The sequence below is a fragment of the Salmo salar genome, chromosome 06, assembly GCF_965601325.2.
Source record: "Salmo salar chromosome 06, fSalSal1, whole genome shotgun sequence".
NCBI classification, from domain to species: domain Eukaryota; kingdom Metazoa; phylum Chordata; class Actinopteri; order Salmoniformes; family Salmonidae; genus Salmo; species Salmo salar.
In genome coordinates this window covers 33,433,704-33,450,065 of record NC_138296.1, presented here as the reverse complement: position 1 = coordinate 33,450,065, position 16,362 = coordinate 33,433,704, and the positions used below count along the sequence as shown (strand labels likewise).

At 42.3% G+C, this 16,362-nt stretch overlaps 2 protein-coding genes across 2 annotated transcripts; one reads left to right on the top strand and one right to left on the bottom strand.

The window, feature by feature from the left end:
* Positions 1-848: 848 nt before the first annotated feature.
* Positions 849-6,385, top strand: LOC106601449 (germ cell-specific gene 1-like protein). The gene is made up of 5 exons (XM_014193665.3): positions 849-1,218; positions 2,222-2,269; positions 3,359-3,511; positions 5,155-5,266; positions 5,478-6,385. Exons 1-5 carry the CDS (start codon positions 918-920, stop codon positions 5,788-5,790), a joined length of 927 nt encoding a protein of 308 aa, XP_014049140.1. The 5' UTR covers positions 849-917; the 3' UTR covers positions 5,791-6,385.
* An 83-nt stretch (positions 6,386-6,468) lies between these two features.
* LOC106601451 (heparan sulfate glucosamine 3-O-sulfotransferase 6) lies at positions 6,469-10,946 on the bottom strand. The gene is made up of 2 exons (XM_014193667.3): positions 10,180-10,946; positions 6,469-7,638 (listed from the first exon to the last, which is right to left on the bottom strand). Exons 1-2 carry the CDS (start codon positions 10,653-10,655, stop codon positions 7,017-7,019), a joined length of 1,098 nt encoding a protein of 365 aa, XP_014049142.1. The 5' UTR covers positions 10,656-10,946; the 3' UTR covers positions 6,469-7,016.
* Between the last annotated feature and the right edge of the window lie 5,416 nt (positions 10,947-16,362).

The window sequence follows — 16,362 nt, the reverse complement described above, 5'->3', positions numbered from 1 at the left end:
TTTGGGTGGTGGACCATTCTTGATACAAACGAGAAAATGTTGAGCGTAAAAAACCCATTAGCGTTGCAGTTCTTGACACCGTCAAACCGGTGCGCCTGGCATCTACTACCATACCCCTTTCAAAGGCACTGAAATATTTTGTCTTGCCCGTTGACCCTCTGAATGGCACACATACACAATCCATGTCTCAATTGTCTCAAGGCTTTACAATCCTTATTTAACCTGTCTCCTTCCCTTCATCTACACTGATTGAAGTGGATTTAACCAGTAACATCAATCAGGAATCATAGCTTTCACCTGGATTCACCTGGTCAGTCTATGTCATGGAAAGAGCAGGTGTCCTTAATGTTTTGTACACTCACTGTAGTTTGTGAAAACATGCATCAGTAATGCCCAACTATGCCAGAACATGTCCAGTCCAATGTTGCATTGGCGAGAGCCTTGTTCCAGATTAAAGAGTAAGCCCAAATTAATATTTTTTATTACTATGCTAAAAAAAAATGCCTAGGTTTAGATATGACAATAAAATGGAGGTCTAGAATATAATTTGTCCTGAGTAATAAATTACGCATTTGGTGAGTGGGTGGAGAAAGATGGGAGAAAAAGAGACCACAGCAAGCAGAAGAGAAAAGAGAGAGAGAGTTCAAATATACAAGGGAGAGACAAAAAGAGTGATTGGAGGATTGGAGTATAAGGGAGCGCAAGCAAGGAAGAGAACAAATCCTTCAATAAAGGTAGCAGGCAGCACATCCTTAGAGCCACAGGAGAGATGTACATACAGCATCACTCAAGGAACCTCAAATGCCACAAGATTATGAAGATTTGAGATATATTTGAGAGGCGAAACACGGCAGCGACATATCGAAAGCCTGGATTAGTTGCTTTTTCATTTTATTTCATTTTGCCCAACCTCCAGCATGGGGACAGAGTGTAGTAGGCGGGGGTCCCTGGCGCTCACCCTCAACATTGTAGCATTTACGTGTGCCCTGTCAGCAGTGACCACTAGCTTCTGGTGCGAGGGGACCAGGAAGGTGGTCAAGCCTTTCTGCACGGGGCCGGTGACGACCAGGCAGTCGTACTGCATTCGCTTCAACAGCAGTAACATCAATGACAGCAGGCTGGTGCAGTACATCTGGGAGTCGGGAGAAGAGAAGTTCCTGATGAGGAAGTTCCACACCGGCATCTTCTTCTCCTGTGAGCAGGCTGCTGACATGAATGGTAAATAACTTTCATGTACAACTTGCAGAAATGTTGAAATAGAACATGCGACTATGTTGGCCGCTCAGCAGCTGGTCCTGTGTGACCATGCTCTCTAAACCTGATGTGGTTTGGGTACGTTACAACAGGAAGTGAAGGAGGAAGTACATTGGGAGAGACTAAAATAAGATCAAGATGCAAATGATTTGACAGTCTACTATTTACTTGCACAATTACATCATCATGTTGTTTTGTCTTTTTTTAGTCTTTGAGATTTGATAAAATAAGCAAAAAGTAATGTTCTATTTGGTATCAGGTTACTTGTGTTGACTTTACTGAAATGGACTGATGTTATAACGATGCATCAGTTTTAGTAGGAGTTTTACAGTATGGAGATCATTGAGTGCAAGAATTGAAATGCTTGCAGAACTCTGTGACCCAACATTGATTTGCTATGATTGCTGTGAGAGTCAGCAGTAGCCAGTCCTGAGGTGTGACAGAACAAACAGCTGTGAGAGTCAGCAGTAGCCAGTCCTGAGGTGTGGCAGAACAAACAGCTGTGAGAGTCAGCAGTAGCCAGTCCTGAGGTGTGACAGAACAAACAGCTGTGAGAGTCAGCAGTAGCCAGTCCTGAGGTGTGACAGAACAAACAGCTGTGAGAGTCAGCAGTAGCCAGTCCTGAGGTGTGACAGAACAAACAGCTGTGAGAGTCAGCAGTAGCCAGTCCTGAGGTGTGACATTACAAACAGCTTAGTGGGATAGAAAAAGGACTGAAGACATGAGGACTGGAGATTTATCTTGGGGAGTAATCGGTCAAACAACATGAAGGTGAAAATCCTGATCATAACCATTTAGCTGATGCTTCTGTGCATACTAACACATTTATATTTCATCTATAGAAAATAACGAAGAAGGGTAAAATTAGTTTTGATTGCATTACCTATTTCTACAACTACAATTTACATAAGAAGATAAGAAAAAGAACAAGACAACATGAACTAAATGAATGCTTCTTTGCTTCCAGGATTTAACTGCAGAGACTTTAAAGACATTGCACCTGACCATGAAAAAGGTAGGTAAAACCCATTTGTAAAACGATTATCTTTCAGTCTAGTAGTGTAAAGCCCTGATAAATCTATATTGTCCTCTTGACCACAACTTTATATAAGTCCAGTCATCAAAAATATATCAAGACAGTGATTTTATAGGATGATGCCATTTGCAAGTGTCCCCTTTTTCACTCTCTTAACAAAATCTATATGAAGCATCAACAATTGTTCATAATCTACTGTGAAAAGAAATAAAGACAGTCATACACTCTATATGTGCTCCCAATAATTAAATGGGTTAACGCGACACTACCCCACAACCCATTAAGTTATTGGTAGTATATATAGACTTTATTTCATTTTTTTCATAAGTGTACTATTCCTCTGCAACTTTTTTTAGAATGTCCGTCAACTCTTGCTTTTTACTGGAACATAATCTACCGTGCAATCGGGGCTTCCATAGGAAATCCACAACAACAGTCTAAAAACAAAAGTAAAGCTGTTGTAGTAGTTTTACATTAGAAGCAGCTTTCATCTTATTATCAGTGGCACCTGTCGTCTCTATCCAAGTCCCACCAGAGCAGGCCTACAGAGAGTGTCACAACTTCTGCCAAAGTTGGTCCCTCTCCTTGTTTGGGCGGCGTTCGGCGTTCGGCGTCACCAACCTTCTAGCCATCGCCGATCCACTTTTCATTTTCCATTGGTTTTGTCTTGTCTTCCATCACACCTGGTTCCAATTCCATCAATTATATGTTGTGTATTTAACCCTCTGTTCCCTCCCATGTCCTTGTCTGTAATTGTTTCTTGTAGTGCTTGTGCACGATATGCTGGTTTACTGGGTTTTGTTTGACCCCTTTCATGTATTGTTCTGTTGACGGTGGTTTATGTTTATTAAACGACACCGTTGTAAATCAGTTTTCGCTCTCCTGCGCCTGACTTCTCTGCCGCCAGTACGCACCTCATTACAGAGAGCTCAGGGGTCTCTTCCTGTCTGGGTCTGTGGAGTTGATGTCTCCCTTCCTATAGGTGGGATTATTTAGTAGAGGGAAGTGGATTCTAGAGGCGACAGTAGTACTCACTCTGACTGACTCCTCTCTTCCTTCTATTCCCAGGGGTCCTGTGGCTGTGCATCACAGCTGAGTGTCTCTACCTCATCCTGCTGTTCACGGGCGGTGTGCTCATGTGGTTAGAGCTGTGTCCTTGCCTCAGCATCATGAACAAGCTGAAGCTCAACGCCTTTGCTGCTATGTTCACCGCACTGTCAGGTAACACATCTGTGCCTGGGAATGATGTACACAGTCATATTTATTTTAAAAAATGTGACGTTCACCATTTGTCAAATGAACAAGTCATCAAAGAATACTTTCATACAGTCACTCAAAGCTGATCACCAGCCATTGAGGAGTTGATTATCTCCCTGCATCCTTAACTATGAAGTCGGCTTCACAGAGGGGGCACACTAGTGAGTGGACATCCCCTGACTCTGTTTCTCAATGACCAGAGGCCATGTCAACCTCCATGCCACGCTATCACACTAAGGCTGGCACTGGGCTGGTCAAATTCGATAGAAAGCCTACAGTAGACAGGCTTTGGGAGTCCCAGCTCCACAGTAGAGCAGAGGCCAGCGTGTCTGTGTGTAACACTACCCACCAAGGGGATTACATCATCTAATACCATGCAAGCAACCCACTAACCATCCCAGGCAGGCAGAGACCGGCCAGAGTGACTGTGGCTAGTCCATATCCTAAATGGATTACTTAAATTTTACAGATACGATATTCAGTGCACTGCTGAATCTACAGTTTTCATCCTTTCAAAGACCATTTCCAAAGCTGATAGGAGGGAAATCAAGATGTTGTTGAGAAAATGTATGTCAATCAGGAGTCATGTTCATTTAGATTCACTCACTGTATTGTCAATAATAGTTATTGTGTTGCTATCCATCTGTCAAACTGTATTGTAGGGGTAAGTAGGAGTGAATATACACATTTAAAATGGGGTTTAGCACCACAGAATTTGTGGAATCCCTACAGCTAACTCTCCTTGGGTCTGTGGTACAAATATGAATGTGAATATGAATATGATTTTGTTAGCAGAAAAGCAGAGCAATAATAGTAGCAGGGTGGGATGGGAGCCTTGCTCAGGGAGGTACAGTTGTAGGGAAGCTAGCCTAGCTAAGTGCTAACATAGCGCGTAGAGCAGTGGTCTATGGTCTGTGTATCCAATACCTCTGGGGATTTGCTGGTTTCTGGACTAATCGGATTGGAGATGGGGCAGTGGCTTTGGGCCAAGACAAGGCCTACCCAGAGGAATACCCCCACCCCTCCCCTCCCACCTTCCCCTGACCCCCTCCTCTGGTTGTTAGGGCATTAATCCCAAGTAAAGCAGCTGTAGACGAGCAGAATGTTGGCAGAGAGATGGCCAAGAGGCAGCAGAGAAAGCGAGAGTAGAGGGAACACTGTGATGTGGTGAGCTTTGATTCTTCATCATTCGCTCTTCTATCTGTCATTGTTATGAAGGGGAATGGCTGCAACTGTATTAATGTAATCTATCAGCTTCCCCAGTAATACTATAAACTGAATATCCAGTGAATAAGGAAGCATGATCATGGTGAAAATGAATGGACTGCACTCAATGTTGTTCACACCAACACCTGTCCTCATGCAAGGTTTTTAAAATAAGTGAAAGGTATCCAAACTGATAGCCCTCAATTCATAATGTGTACAATACTGCCATGTGTGGCTACTAATATCAATTGCAGATACAATTTTTTTGCTGTACTTATACCAGTGCTTTTGAAAGGTACAACCATTATACAAAAAATATATATAGTTTCATATATTATCTCAGGTTTTCATTCACCAACTTTATTTGCGTTTTGTATTGTGTTGTGTCCCTCGGGATCCAGGCCTTTTGGGGATGGTTGCCCACATGATGTTCACCACGGCCTTTCAGCTGGCTGTGGCTATGGGTCCGGAGGACTGGAGGCCCAAGACCTGGGACTACAGCTGGTCCTACATGTATGTACTGACTAGGTCACTTACCATTACACTAGGTGCTGAACAATAGGAGTTGTCTCTGATTAAACTCTAATACCCAGCTATGTGATACTCGTGCAATTTTAAGCGACGCTAGCATTCTGAGGCCATGTATAGTAGCACAGTCATGATGGAGAGAGCATGTATGCTGAGGTTATTCACACCCTCTGTACTTCTTCTTCCCCCTCCCCAGCTTAGCATGGGGCTCCTTCGCCACCTGCATGGCTTCTGCGGTGACAGCACTGAACAGGTACACCAAGACCATCGTAGAGTTCAAGTACAAGCGGCGGAACATTGAGAAGAAGCTGAGGATCAAGCAGAAGCTGCTGGAGATGGACCTGCAAGAGCAGATGTGGGACATGTACCTGACGGCTGTGCCTGCAAGTAGAGAAGGAAATGCTGGGCATCTGGACCTCCCTGTCAATGGGCACAACCCCTCCACTGGAGCAGCCAATGTAGTGGGCCTGGACAGCATGACAGAACCACAGGGAGAGGCTTACTGCTAAGACAGTGGTCACCAACCCTGGGCCTGCAGGGCCCCATTCCAATACTGTTAGAATGTACCTTCCATCCTCCCTTCATTGAGGTTATGACTGCTCCAACATGATTGGATAGGTTCCAATTCAAAACACAAAGGGGAGGAAGAAAGGATGCATTTTCACAGTATCAGAACAGGGCCTACGAGATCTATAAGGCTTTACAGGACCAGGCTTGGTGACCTCTTCATTAAAATGACCATAAATTGGCGCTCATATACAGGATCCCAAACTCACTGGACTATATAGGGCATAATGGATCCCATTGAGAAGATCATTACTAATATTATGGCTAAAGGAACATGGAGCTGCCTGAATAAACAACACTTGTCCTCAACTTCCTCCTGTATGTTTCTAGAGCCAAGGCCATGACTATTCTTATCATGACTGTTATTCTGGAGCAGATGGTAAAGCTGTTTTTACAAGCTATGTTAGTAGTTTTGTTGCCACATTCGGCATGGAGCTGCAAATATCAGCCAAGTCTAGTTGCCATATGGATGCTTGGTGTACAGACGGCTATTTCCAACACGTACAGTAGGTTACAATATGGTGCTTATGTTTATGTGTTCTGTATGTAAGTTTGTGTTTGAGAGAAAGTTGGATCTTAATATTTGCTTCAGAATGTAATGAAGAAAAAGGCAGCACCCATAAACATACACAGGAAATGTATTGAACACAAACTTTGTCAGAAATTAAGGACAATACAGACTGTGAATCTGCCTATGATTCTTGGTAATATTGAGGAAATGGGTTTAAATGCCCCTCATAACGTGGGAATATTTAAATATCCACATTTTCCCAAGTCGTTTACAGTACTTCGACAATACGTCTAAGCCTCTGTTGGTGAAGGACTGCCATCTAGTGGAGTAAAGGGTAAGTTCACATGAGTTCTGAGGACCTGCTTTCCGACCGTGGATGTCGCTGTCACTTTCCTCTGTATGTCCATGGTGTTACACAGTAGGCCTATGGCATTACTCACGTTACTTCTTGCGGTTTAACTGTCACAAAATAAAGTGTGTCTGTTTTGATTTGTTTGCCAATACAGGTTTCATGAGGACTTGAGTTACTCCAGATGACATCAGGACCGTCACAAAATACACCAATTCAAGCTTTGTCCTGCATCCTCTTCATGCAGCCTGTGTTTTGAATGGTAACAATGGTACCATCTATTTTCCACCTCATTGTAGGCTCCCATCCTACCAGCCAAAGTCCTGCCCTGTCATCTGGTAGAAGCGCAGGTTGTGTGGCTGGTAGAACTGACGTAACCTGAGGATGACCTGAGGGTGGATGTCAGCATGTGGCCTGCCCTTGGTTCTGCCCAGGCAGTGGGGCTTGCTGCTGCCCTCTGGCTTCTTCAGGCAGGGGAAACCCTTTGTCTTGTTGAAGTAGAAGTGTTTGTCTGTGATGATCCTCTGAAGTCCCAGAAAGTCTTGGACTCTGCCCAGCTCTCCTGCAGGGTCGCTCACCAGCCTCTCCCCATGGACAAAGTGGATCTGCTCCAAGGGGAAGTGGGCCAGCCACCTCTCCAGGTGCAGAGCATACAGGCCAATCCAGATGGGGCTCCACAGGGAGTCCACCTTCAACGCCTCCTCCGTCCCGTTATGGAACGTCAGGGTCTCAAAGCTGGGAACGCCCGGAGTCTTGGATATGATCTGGGTGTAGTCAGAGATGGCGCGGGTCACAGGGTCACGCACCACCACGATCAGTTTGACCTCCTGGGACATGGCGTGGATCCGGCCGGGGCTATCCGCCGTCACAAAGTACCTGGGTGTCTTCTCCAGGACCACCTGGCCCTCCAGAGCTTTGGGCATCAGGTTCCTGAGAGGGACAATGAGGCTGTTCAATCTTATATCAAATACACAAAATACAGCCAAAATAGAATATAACCATATCCATTTGTTTTAGACCGAAGAGAGGGTTAATTCTTTGAATAACCATCAACCAATCAAGGTACTATTGATTGAATCCTATAGCCAAATAAAGGGATTGAATAATCCCTTAACACCATGACCTATCTGGTCATGCTCACTCCCCACAGATCTCTATGTCATCCTGTGCCAATGAAGCCAACAGGCCTGCTGGTTCTTAATAATTTACATGGTGTTATATAGTTTTCCCCAGTGTGCTCTCCAGCCTCACTCAGCTCTTCCTCCCTGCCGGATGTTAATACACTCCCATTCAACTAAACGAGGGCTGAGGGGCACTGAAACTCGTACACACCCCTTGTAAGAGCATGTGCTACCAGGGAGAGACACTCGGCTATCTGCCTGAATAGAATAGAATAGAAATCCAAATGAAGGACAAGAGAGAAAGAAAGGAAGGAAGAAAGAAAGAGAGACTGGGAGAAAGGAGGAGGGAGGGAGCACACAAATACAAGCAAACTCCATTAGTGAGCCCACTTTAGATTTTCCTTGGAGACAGATTTTGGCACTGTCAGAATATGTAGCTTTTGTGTTGCATTGACTCGCTTGGCATTTGCACTCAGCTTCTCTCCCTTGGAACTGTTATCTAACCATTATCAAGATCGAGTTCAATTCCATGGGTAGTGTTTCAATAAAGAGCCTTGATTATTTTCCTCTCAGCAGAAACAATGCATACTGCAGTGCATATTCTCATTAGACAATGTGGTGCTATACTTTGATCAAGCAGCTTGATGAATATTTCCATTTTGGGAACAGACAGTATGATATTTCAGACATCAACAGTGCTGAGCGATTAATGGTTTTTGACGATTAGTGCTTTTTGAGGTCAGTTCGGTCCGATTATAAAAAAAATAATCACGGTTTTCAATTTCAAGTTTCAATAATTTTTTGAAACATTGAATGCACTATGCATTGTGTGGCCTGAATGCTGTAACAAGACAGAATAAAACAATTAATAAAAGTCACATGATGGTAGTGACTGTCCATTACTGCTTATCCCTTATCAACCATAATTTATTCACATTACTTTAATAAAATATTTCAGTTGTGTATATTACATATGTTTTATTTAATAACTTTAATATTTAATTCTAAGTCATCATCTCATCTCTATTGAGCTGCTGTCTATGCAGTCTGACAAAATCACAATTTTGTAGTCCTTCAACGTAAATAAGGCATACTTTTATGACTGCTGAATGCCAAATATCAATCATGTACAGTATTTTCAGGTAGAGATAAACCCTCGTGAAGCAACAGCTGCTCTATAGCACCTCATGATCGCACATTCTTCTGTCTCTTCCATAGCAGGCGTAAAAGAAACAAAGACCGGACAGTAGATGCGCAAGGGATTGTGGTCATTGTAGTTAATTCTCACGTTTTACGCACTAAACAATAGAATATTGGCCTGTTGGAAACTACAACTTCTTACTACATCGCACAGCTGAGGCTGGATCTGATGCATCTCTATAGAAACTGTACAATGAGCGCATTGAGCGCACACAAGAAAACTGAACAAAATGGAATTCAAATAATTGAACCAAAGTTGGTCAATTAGTTGTTTAAAAAAAAACGAAAAATAACCGCTCACCACAAGACATCAAACAAGGTCCATATTGTGGGGCACTGTTCCCAAGTACCTTGAAATGCATTTGTTGTAAGAAATGTGCTATATAAATAAAGTTTGATTGATTGATCATGTAGATGTTAGGTTCAGGAGTTGGGGGAATGTTTGGTACATTTATTTGTTTTTGGAGAACAGTCAAAATGATAAAATCATAATGGCATAGAGAACATTGCTCCATAATATTTGTGTTACTGATTTTACAGTTGTTCTTCGGAGTGTATGTATGGGCCATGTAGGGCTCCCGAGTGGTGCAGCGGTCTAAGGCACTGCATCTCAGTGCTAGAGGTGTCACTACAGACTCTGGTTCGATTCCAGGCTGTATCACAACCGGCTGTGATTGGGGGTCCCATAGGGCGGTGCACAATTGGCCCAGTGTCATCCGGGTTAGGGTTTTACGAGGCTAGGCCGTCATTGTAAATAATAATTTGTTCTTAACTGACTTGCCTAGTTAAATAAAGGTTAAATACATTTAAAAAAAATAAGTAAATGTAGGACAGCCCATAGAGAAATTCTCCCAGCCATTAAATAACCCCTTTAACTTGCAATACACACGGCTGACCATGCGCAAGCAGCAATTCCAAGGAGGAATGTGCATCATTCTTCACCTTTTGCAAGTTGTAAACATAATCAGAACGCAAACAATGAAACCCTCCTTTCAATCACATATATATAAACAAATATCAACCAAACACAAATGTGTGTTTCAGCATTATCATTCTAATCATTTTAATCATCATAATCATTCTAATCATCATCATCATCATCATCACCATTATCATCATCATCATCATCGATAGGTAGGTAGGTACATACCTGTACCAATTCAACCCACGTGAGTAATGTCTGTCGAAAAAGTGGGGTTCAGAGCCAAGTGCTCGAATGTCAGGATGAAGTCGTAGGAATTCCAAAAGAGCTCGTGTTCCGCCCTTTTTCACCCCTATGATGATTGCTTGGGGTAGTCTCCTTGTTGCGGTCCAGTCCTTACCAACATTGGCTGATTGCGCACCAACTGCACCTGTCGCACCTGTGCTGCCGACGGGGGATGCTGAGCGCGCACCGACATCTGTAGCCCTCTTCTCAAATGAGGCATTCTTCCTTTGAAACAGCTCAGTCAACGGTAAAAGTTGAGAGGTTTGCTTCAAATGTTTCGCAGAATCCACTAAAATAAAATCACAGCAGCCGGAGAGAATGAAGTACAGCGACGCGCAAACCACAGCAAGGGAGAACATGAAGAGAAGTTTATGCAGGAATCGCGGAACGTCTTGTTGAAGGTGATGAGAACCAGCCATACCTTCTCCCACAAACAAATTGAGGCCATTCTATGAACAACACATCTCTTCTTTCGGTACATATGGTATTATTGTAAGCAAAAGCACATAATCATAATTCCATGCCCAAAAACATGGTGCGCCGGCTGTTCCAAGCGAAGTGCCAAATACGCTTGTCATCCCATACTGACACGTTGTTGATCTCTAAACACTTCAACGCAATAAATTGTTCCTTCTCTCTATAATAACAATATTTTTTTGGACATAAACGACGGTGTAATGTTTCCACACACAGCTAGTATAGTATGTTCTTGCTCATCTGACACTGCTATATTAACCATCATCTGGAGATGCTGTGCGCATCTTTCAGTGCTGCTCTACCTTGATTGGAGGGATGGTAGAGAAGGCGGGTTTCACTGCTCAAATTTAAACTGTTGAGCCATGATCCAGTAACAGCAGCTTTAGGATAACTTTCTTTCTCAATGTTTGCATTAGACAGGCAATTTCCTTTCCTTCCTCAGGCTATGGTATTATGTTGGTCAGGAGGGAAATAACACCACAAGGCAACTCATTTCAGCTTTGACATCATTTTCAGGTCACAATTTCCTCAATAAATATTTATTTATGCGTGAATAAAGTAGGATACTTGTTAAAGAGATTTTTTTTGCAATTCATATTACAGTTTGAGGCATATATGGGAACAGCTGATCATGCAGATTTTTGGGGGGGTTCCTTGCATGACTTACCACACATTATTGTTTTGCAATGATTGAATATTGTTCTTTGCATCCACAGACAGAAAGCCCTGTACATAGGCATCATGACGTAATAGGAAGCGTTGGTAATACAACCAGGATAATCTCCAGGCAGAGGTATTAAGTAATACAGGGAGGGGGTTTGTGTCTGATTCTGCTTGTTTTTGTAGCATCATAGTGAAAATCTTGTTTTATGGAAGGACAGCCCAATAATGACTGCATTATGGGTCACATGGGTCACTTCTGATACTGTGAAATCTCCTCTGAACAGGAAACTGTGTATTGTAAGCTTACACGGTTTACCAGGAAATGGTCACTGTACAATCTGACATTGGAGACAACTCCACTTATGTCCCTTAATTTAATATGATCTGTGTACTCTGGTGGAACCTTTAAAGAGCAATCCATGGTATTATAATCAAATAATGCCATTTCTGATTCAAACTCAGATGTAGTTTACCAGAAATCCAATGCACATCCTTATAAGTGAAAAGCTAGAACAAACAATAGACGCAAGAGGCTGAAGAGAAGCCTTCACGTGGAGAGACAGCTTCACAACCTTCACGTGGAGAGAAGCCTTCACAAGCCTTCAGGTGGAGAGAAGCCTTAACAAGCTTTGTATAAATGAAGGCACCAGGAGATTCATATTGGATCAAATAATATGCTGTGGAAATATCAGTGAAAATAACCCACTGGGCACAGACTTCAGTTCAACGTCTAGTTTTGATTTACATTTGTTGTCAACTAATGTGAATTCAACATGAAATCAACAAAACATGCCACCATGTCTTTGGATTTAGGTTAAAAGTTGGGTGAAAAAATGACTACTTTCCCTTACGTTGATGTCTTTTTTCAAATCCAATCAGTTTTCCACGTTTATTCAACATCATCACATTTAAACAAAGATTTTCTTTTAAATGACGGGGAAACATCATTGATTCAACCAGTTTTTGCCCAGTGGGAACACAATAGTTTAAACAAAGCATTTATTGTTACATTTGAAGCAAGGATCATGTGAGATAGGACAAGTTATTTTATTGTGTTATTTTTGTAATTTATTTTTTACTTTATCTTATTTAGTAAATATTTTCTTAATTATATTTTCTTAAAACTGAATTGGTGGTTAAGGGCTTGTAAGTAAGCATTTCACAGTAAGGTCTACACATGTTGCACTTGGCGCATGTGACAAATAACATTTGATTTCATTTCATTTGAAGAGAGAATTCAAACAGTTTGCTGTGAAAGCACAAGGTATTGCCACCAATGATGTGGCTTCAATACGGGGACCCTGTCTTTCTCTTCCAGACTCACATCTGAAGGTTGGAAAAATAATAGAGGCTTTCATCTACATCTAAATTAGACTGTGTCCATCACTGGTTTCCTAAAATACACAGCATCAGCTGGATATGTGTGTTCAACATTCACCTTCTGCTACAATTTCTGTCAAGCCGTTTACGCACACAGTATGATGCATACATTCGATAAATCCAACGTATGCGCCACACAGAATGCACTGCAATGCCTCTGCAACACAATGCTGCAAGGCAAATGCAGCATTCCACTGGAAATTAATGTACTTCTGGTGTACCAAAATACAATAACGCTGTCGGTGTGATCGAGGCGTTACAGTCATACGGGATACCTGCTGTGCAGTGCAGGGTGACCTGGTTTCTGCATCACATCTGGGATCATTGTTTAATAAGACCCGGTGCATTGTAAATACGTAGGGATTATAGATCACTTTAGAAAGCAGAGACATGTCTACGCGTCTGTTATCTCAGATAAATCCCTGTTTGTTCTGGAAAATGACCACATTGGATTATAGGGTGGAGAAATGATGGGTGAAGATGTGAGGATGCTGCTGCTACCCTCTACTGAATTCACCTTCCTACGGCTTACATTCCACAGCCTCACATGCCCCAAGCATCGTGTGTGTGTGTGTGTGTGTGTGTGTGTGTGTGTGTGTGTGTGTGTGTGTGTGTGTGTGTGTGTGTGTGTGTGTGTGTGTGTGTGTGTGTGTACATGGTTAGTTCTGTCAGTGAACAGTCATAAACTCAGCAAAAAAAGAAACGTCCCTTTTTCAGGACCCTGTCTTTCAAAGATAATTCGTAAAAATCCAAATAACTTCACAGATCTTTATTGTAAAGGGTTTAAACACTGTTTCCCATGCTTGTTCAATGAACCATAAACAATTAATGAACATGCACCTGTGGAACGGTCGTTAAGACACTAACAGCTTACAGACGGTAGGCAATTAAGGTCACAGTTATGAAAACATAGGACACTAAAGAGGCCTTTCTACTGACTCTGAAAAACACCAAAAGAAAGATGCCCAGGGTCCCTGCTCATCTGTGTGAACGTGCCTTAGGCATGCTGCAAGGAGGCATGAGGACTACAGATGTGGCCAGGGCAATAAATTGCAATGTCTGTACTGTGAGACGCCTAAGACAGTGCTACAGGGAGACAGGACGGACAGCTGATCGTCCTCTCAGTGGCAGACCACGTGTAACAACACCTGCACAGGATCGGTACATCTGAACATCACATCTGCGGGACAGGTACAGGATTGCAACAACAACTGCCCGAGTTACACCAAGAAACACACAATCCCTCCATCAGTGCTCAGACTGTCCGCAATCGGCTGAGAGAGGCTGGACTGAGGGCTTGTAGGCCTGTTGTAAGGCAGGTCCTCACCAGACATCACCAGCAACAACGTCGTCTATGGGCACAAACCCACCGTCGCTGGACCAGACAGGATTCACGTTTATCATCGAAGGAATGAGTGTTACACTGGAGCGGGATCGATTTGGAGGTGGAGGGTCCGTCATGGTCTGGGGCGGTGTGTCACATCATCATCGGACTGAGCTTGTTGTCATTGCAGGCAATCTTAACGCTGTGCAATACAGGGAAGACATCCTCCTCCCTCATGTGGTACCCTTCCTGCAGGCTCATCCTGACATGACCCTCCAGCATGACAATGCCACCAGCCATACTGCTCATTCTGTGCGTGATTTCCTGCAAGACAGGAATGTCAGTGTTCTGCCATGGCCAGCGACGAGCCCGGATCTCAATCCCATTGAGCACGTCTGGGACCTGTTGGATCGGAGGGTGAGGGCTAGGGTCATTCCCCCCAGAAATATCCGGGAACTTGCAGGTGCCTTGGTGGAAGAGTGGGGTAACATCTCACAGCAAGAACTGGCAAATCTGGTGCAGTCCATGAGGAGGAGATGCACTGCAGTACTTAATGCAGCTGATGGCCACACCAGATACTGACTGTTACTTTTGATTTTGACCCCCCCCCCTTTGTTCAGGGACACATTATTCAATTTCTGTTAGTCACATGTCTGTGGAACTTGTTTAGTTTATGTCTCAGTTGTTGAATCTTGTCATGTTCATACAAATATTTACACGTGTTAAGTTTGCTGAAAATAAACGCAGTTGACAGTGAAAGGACGTTTCTTTTTTTGCTGAGTTAATGTTATACTGTACCACTGCAATACTATTATGACACTCAAATCATGTTAGATGGGTGATAGAGATATTTGTCCACTGTAGGTTTGCTGCTAAGTGGTAAGTGTCATCTGTTAAATTGTTAGTTTCAGGAAATAAAGATGGTAACTCACTCAAACTCTGAAGGGAGATAGATGTAAGTGTGATCAATATATATGTGCTATTTCTTACTTCATAACCAAGTAGAGCTGCTTCTCTGTAGTTAACAGTAAGATATTTTTCTGCAACTGAAATGACAGGTCTTTCTCACAGCTGCTCCAAGGCAATTGGTCTGTTGTGAGGTTAAATCAATACTGTGCTGTAATACTTCTTCCCAATATTTATTTCATGGCTTGTGGTTCTGTTTTAGTTCTTAGTGCTTTGTAAAGGTAAACTTTCCTAAACATGTTCTTAAATAAATAGGTATACTATGAGAAATGACTATAATAGTAGTTGTTAACTGTTTCTATAGAACCCGCTCCTCTTCTCTTTCAACATGCTGAATCTCAATCCAATTCTCTGAATCCAGTCGATTACCTATAGAGATCTTCTTAAATGTATGCAGAGGCTTGTTCACAATAGTATGCTAATGTGGCCCCACATGTGACATTTTTACCTTGTACGCCTCCCCATCCTGCAATCACAGATAAGACTCTTGACCTCTGAGCTGAGTACTAAGAGATTGTTATGTCGTGTTATTTTCAAAAGGTGTATTGCTCTTCAAGGATCTTTGGTCTATACCCAATCATGTAAGCTTAAAACGCCCCCAGAAAATGAATTAGTCACCACTGGTCCACAATAATCTTTCCTTATTATCACACAATATAACTGCCCTCAACATGTCCAATGAATATTTAATACAAAATGTTACATTAATTGGAACTAAAAAGTGTCTGTGACGTACTGTAGTAATAGCAGCTTTTTCAACAAACATTGTCCTTATATCATCAGTGCGGTATCATTACACTAACCGTATTTTCTCTCTCCAAAACCGGTCCAAAGGATAAGGTTACTTTCCAAATCCCCCTAGTACACTAGTAATTGTAGAGTTATAAGGTCTGAGCACTATACTGCTGTCCTGAAAGGCAATATCCTTTTGATTAGAACTAAAGCCCTTAAACCCACTGTCACTTCCAGATAATAATATTTTAAAGGAGATTACTCTTTACTTCTTGAGTATTCAGAGATTAATACAGGATCCCTATCTATGACTAGATTAAAAACTGTAATCTGATTTGCAAAAAACATCATGTTTCTTTATCCTATTTTTATTCTGTACAAATCCTGAATTGTGATGATTCAATCAATATAGTCTATCCTTTATTCTGCAGGTGTTATATTTCTTGAGAACCAAAAAACAACATTATGAAGACCCGGACTAGACTGGGTATCTCTCTACTGAAGACATGACAAGGAGAGGGTGTTTGATATCAATGTAATCTATTATAGAAATGACAATTGTTCAATCAATGAAAAATGTACAA

What these genes read in the sequence shown, in the direction of transcription:
- LOC106601451 (XM_014193667.3), bottom strand. Translation starts at nt 10,655, where the DNA reads ATGGCTGGTTCTCATCACCTTCAACAAGACGTTCCGCGATTCCTGCAT. An exon ending in CGTGGGTTGAATTGGTACAG is followed by an intron (nt 7,639 to 10,179) that starts GTATGTACCTAC and finishes TGTCCCTCTCAG; the next exon opens with GAACCTGATGCCCAAAGCTC.
- LOC106601449 (XM_014193665.3), top strand. Translation starts at nt 918, where the DNA reads ATGGGGACAGAGTGTAGTAGGCGGGGGTCCCTGGCGCTCACCCTCAAC. An exon ending in TGCACCTGACCATGAAAAAG is followed by an intron (nt 2,270 to 3,358) that starts GTAGGTAAAACC and finishes TTCTATTCCCAG; the next exon opens with GGGTCCTGTGGCTGTGCATC. An exon ending in TATGTTCACCGCACTGTCAG is followed by an intron (nt 3,512 to 5,154) that starts GTAACACATCTG and finishes CTCGGGATCCAG; the next exon opens with GCCTTTTGGGGATGGTTGCC.